The sequence below is a fragment of the Belonocnema kinseyi genome, chromosome 6, assembly GCF_010883055.1.
Source record: "Belonocnema kinseyi isolate 2016_QV_RU_SX_M_011 chromosome 6, B_treatae_v1, whole genome shotgun sequence".
Lineage (NCBI taxonomy): Eukaryota > Metazoa > Arthropoda > Insecta > Hymenoptera > Cynipidae > Belonocnema > Belonocnema kinseyi.
In genome coordinates, this window is record NC_046662.1 from 15,819,751 (window position 1) to 15,824,940 (window position 5,190).

The following is a 5,190-nucleotide window of genomic DNA, read 5'->3' on the forward strand; positions in this document are numbered from 1 at the left end:
TTAATTTTGACTTACTTTTGTAAAAGATCACTTTAAATTCGAACAGACACTTTGGACTTCTTCTTGAACGGCGAATTGAAATTGTCGGAATCGCTTTCACTATCACTATCATCCATTTGCACTATAAGTAGTGGAGCAATTGAGGGCCCGGATCAAGAAACTCGCCCAACACTCGAGATCGGGTGAAATTATTGACCAAACATGTTCTTGGACGGAAATTTTAGAAGTAGGAACATTATTGTTGACATTCTCATCAGGGGAGGTATTCGATTTATGTAAATTTGAACACCCCCCCCCCCGCAGTTTTTTGTCAAATGTGCACATTTTGAGAGCCTCTGAACCCGAAAAACTAGAAAGCACAAAAAGCAGGTATTTCTGTCTGTGAGCATGATAACTTTTGAAAAAATTAATCTATTATATTGTCCTTTGGAACACTCTTTTAACGTCAAAAACTGAAGGTCAAGTTCGGTAGCCAGCTATTTTGGATAAAAATTAAAAAAGAACATTTTCAAAATTTTTGAGACCACTTTTATTCAAGATTCAGAAATTTTATGTACGGCTGTACTGCTCATAAAGGCGAACACGCTTTCTTAATTACTTTTTTTATAGAAAAAAAATTACCAAAGTTATAGCATTTGCAAAATTCAAAAAAAAAACGAAAAAGGACATTTTTAAGCCAAACAACGCACAATATTTAAAAAAGACAAGAGGGAAAAAACACACTGATTTGTGAACATCTTACACAAGAATGTCAGAACTGACAAAGAAAATAATGAAAAATAAAAAATTCAATTTTGCAGTCAAACTATGCAAGATACGAAAAAGATAAATAGATAAAAATTGTGTATTCAAAAAAGGCCCAAAAATTTATTATCAATCACTTTTTATAGGACACGCGGTTTTTGTTTTATTCGTAAAAACAATAATAAAAATAAAAAACTTAAATTTATGGACAAACAACACAAGCTGCCAAAAAAAAGTCAAAAGTCGTTCATAAAAAAAAAATTTGTTATGAATCATTTTTTGATAGGATGCGCAGTTTTTGTTTTATTCGTAAAAACATTAAAAATGAAAAAATAATAGGATGCATAGTTTTTCTTTTAATTGTAAAATAAAAATAACATTGAAAATAAAGAAGTTAAATTGATGGAAAACTGAAACAAGTTGGAATAAAATGTTCAGTAAAATTTATTTAAATAGGATGCGCACTTTTTTAATTATAAAAATAAGAAAATAAAAATACTTTTTTTTTATTAAAAATAAAATTTGTACTTTATTTTGCAATATCTGAATAAGCAGCCTAGACTAAGATACAGAAATAAATATAATATACATTTGATATAATAGAATTAAACGTAATGCAGAAAAGTTCGAATTTTTGACAAAATCGAGTGCGAAGCACGAGACACATGATGAGAAAGGAGCTTTAACAAAAGAGAATTAACAATCACCGAACGCGAAGCGCGAGAGTCAACAGCCGAGCGCCCTGGGCGCGCTGGAATTTGCGAGCAAACCGTGCCGCGCGCACGCGCGCAATATGGATATGCCAGCACAGCGGGCATTTTTTTTAATATAGGCTTGTAGAAAATGACGAGATCGAACTTTCTTCTATTTTCTGTTGTTTTTTTTTATCAGATAAGTGTTTTTAATAATAAGCATGAAAATTTGAAAAAAAAATTTCCTAAAATCCAATCACTTTTTAAAATTCGAAATTCGAAAATCTTTTAGTTGACCAAATTTTCCAGTTTAGATTTTCATTTTTAAGCGGACATTCTTAATTTGAAGATTTTAAAAATGCAGTCTTGGGAGACCATTGAAAATTAAAAGCGTTTGAAATTTGGTAAACTTTTCTCAATAATAATTTTTAATTTGAAAAAATTCGAAACATGTTTTTGAAGGATTGATTCTTCAATTTAGAGCACTGAAAATGATAACATGGATTTATATTTTTATATATATATTTTTTTTTATTTAGGAACAAATTATTTCAGTTTTTCATGTTTATTATTAAAAATACTATTGCGATGGAAAAACAGAAAAGAGAAAAAAGTTTCATCTCTTCATTCTCTACAAACTTACTTTTAAAATGTCCGTCAACCGACACGGTTGGACAATAAATTTAACCGATATTGAGCATTGGGCGAGTTTCTCGATCCAGAACTTAATTGCAAATCGCCGCAAAAAAAAAGGAAGACGCGATTAACAAGAGAAGGCATAGAAAGTATACTTGTAAGAGGGAGACAGAGTTTTTTTTAGACTGAGTTCATACGTTCGTTCGGTCGTACGTTCAGTCGCTTTTTTTCAATTCACTCCCTTACCAAAAGAAATTTCACTTCAAAATATAAACTTTTAACGAAAATGATGAAGCTTTACCTGGAATTTTGAACTTAAAAATATCAATTTTCATACAAAAATGGAATAAATTTTCAGTAAAAAAAATTAATTTTCCACTAAAGTAATGAGTTTTCATTTGAAACTCTTTAATTTTAAACAAACAAAAGGAATTTATAACTAATATGACCAATCTTTAACTAGAAAAGTTGAATTTTCAACCAAGAAGAATAATTTTATAACAAAAAAAAATGTTTCAATCAAATAAATGAATCTGGAACGAAATAATTTAATTTTAAAATGAAATAGTCCATTTTGAACCAAATAGTTGAACTTTGAACTAAAAAATAAAAAAAGAATTACAAAAACCAAAACTGAAACACTTCAATTCACAGGTAAAAAAATTATTTTGCCACCAAACTGATGAATTTTAAACTAAAATGCTGAATATGAAAACTAGAATAGTCCAATTTTAAAAACACAAAGAAAATTTTGACTCAAATGATAAATCTGTAACTGCGATAGTTGAATTTTTAACCAAAAAAAAAAAAACATTTTTAATGAAGATTATTTTCTAAAAAAAAGACTGATGAATTCTAAACTAAAATGCTGAAGTTTCAATCTAAAATAGTCCAATTAAAAAAAAAAAACGAAAATGATGAATCTGTAACTCGAATAGTTAGATATTTAACCAAAAAGATGATTTTTTTAACGAAGAATATCGATCTCTGCGAAAAATACGAATTTTCAGTAAAAAAAAAAATGAATTTTCAAATAAAAAAAAGGGTCAAAATAAATTTATTAGCCAAGTTAACATACAAAAATATTAATTTTTGAAATAAAGAGACGAATTTTCATTTATAAGGATGGAATATTCAATTGGAATAATTACATTTTTAGTAACAAACATTTTTTCAAACTAAAAAAATTATACTAAAAAAAATAGTTACATTTTTAAATAAAATGATGAATTTTCAATAAAAAAGATGAATATTTAGCTAGAAGAATGGAATTTTTAACCAAAAAAGATACATTTTCAATCAGTAAGATTAATTTCTACCAAAAAAAGACGACTTTTCATCTAAAAAATATCATTTGTCAAACAAAAATTGAATAATTAAATTTTTAGGTAAAAAAATTAATCTTCAACCAAAGAGACACGCGAGGCAAAAATAATTGTTAAGCCTCCCTCAACATTTTATTCAGAAGGTTTAAACTAGACCCACCTATATTTTCGAAGACTCCAAATTGTTCGTCATCAAGGACTTTTTTATCTCGTAGTCCCTTTATAAAAGAAGTTAATGAATCGATTCTTTTCTCCTTTCGCCTCAGCTTTTGTTGTAACATTTGTATTCGATGAGTATATTTCAATTTCTGATTGGCCAATTCCTTCCGCAATGTTGTTCTTACTGGCGAATTAAAAATTCTTTCAGGTGAGACTCTTGTTCCAAAATCTCTTTGAGGTCTCCTTCTAGTTGAGTATAATTCCGTTAAGCAGAAATCATCCGTTTCTGAAGAATACCGTATTGTTATTTAAAAAAGCAATTCTAAAATAACAAGCATTTAGAATTTAGGGATCGCACTTAAATTATGTAACAGCTCAAGTGTGGCGGGGGGTGGGGGGGGGGTCGAGACATTTTGTTACAATTTATTACGGATTATCTTTTTAGCTATAAATTTAGTTGCATATCTTTGAAATGATTCATAAAATCCACAAAAATAGATCTATTATTAATTTTTATAAATCTTGACGGAAGCTTCTAAGAAAACTTCAGAAAAAAATAATTCTGGTTCAAACTTATTATTTAACAGTATTTATTAATAGGTTTAGTTTATCCTTTCTATTTATGGAAAAGTTAGAGTTCTCATTTAATCCTAATGATCAAGGCCTCAGTTTATTCTCTGAAGGATGCTCTGAATTTCTATTTGGGTGGATTTTATTTAAAAAAATTAGTTTATAAATCATCTTTCATAATCAAATTTTAATTAACACCACACAAATAGAATGGCAGAGAATCCTTCAAAGAATAAAATGAAGCCTTGATCATTAGGATTAAATAAGAATTGTAACTTTTCCCTACAGAGAAAGCAATAAATAAAACTCTAAATAACTACTGTCAACTAACAATTTTAACTTGAAATTTTTTTTGTAAAGTGCACTCAGAAGCTTCTGTCAAGATTTCCAGAAATCAATAATAGATCTATTTTTGTCGATTTTCTAAATCATTTTAAAGATTGGCCACTTTTTACATTAATTGTACGTAGTCAGGGTGGCCACTATTTTTCAAATTTCGGTCTCCCTGCTTTCTCCCGGTTCTCTCGTTAAATATTTCTGATTTCTCCCGATTTATAAACAAATTTAATCTCTTTGCGAAACACAGTTTTTTCACATATACAGGGTTTGTCCGGAAAGTAATAGGACTGATTTTCTTCCGCCGCGACTGCACTTCGGAGCGTGCGCGCACCGACTGGATTTGGTAGAGGGCGTTTCTAGCCAGTGTTGCCAGATTGGGGATTTGATCCCTAGATTTAGGGATTTTCAAGCGTCTCAGGGATGCATTTAGAGATGTGAAATATTTAGGGAAAAATTCAGGGATTTCGAGCAAAAGTACTTAAAATATTTATTTCCAAGAATAGCTTCAAGTTTAAGTGAATTTCAGCTAACAACATGACGATTCCCGAAACATTAACCAAAAACTGACTCTTTGGAAATGTATTTTTTCGGTTTTATTATTTGCCAAAATCTTGCGGTTCATAAACATTTACCTTTACACACACTGCGTTGTGAGCTCAGCATGCTGCTGCTGCAGTGTGCACCTACATAAACGTGTGTAAATCATAGAGATATTACAGATAGAG

General features: G+C 29.5%; 1 protein-coding gene across 1 annotated transcript in view; it reads right to left on the reverse strand.

Moving 5' to 3' along the window:
• Positions 1-5,190, reverse strand: part of LOC117174928 — a 60,330-nt gene that overhangs the window by 30,482 nt on the left and 24,658 nt on the right. Inside the window, exon 7 of the mRNA XM_033364384.1 lies at positions 3,558-3,842. Within this exon, the coding sequence (XP_033220275.1) occupies positions 3,558-3,842 (285 nt within the window). The remainder of the gene's footprint in view (positions 1-3,557; positions 3,843-5,190) is intronic.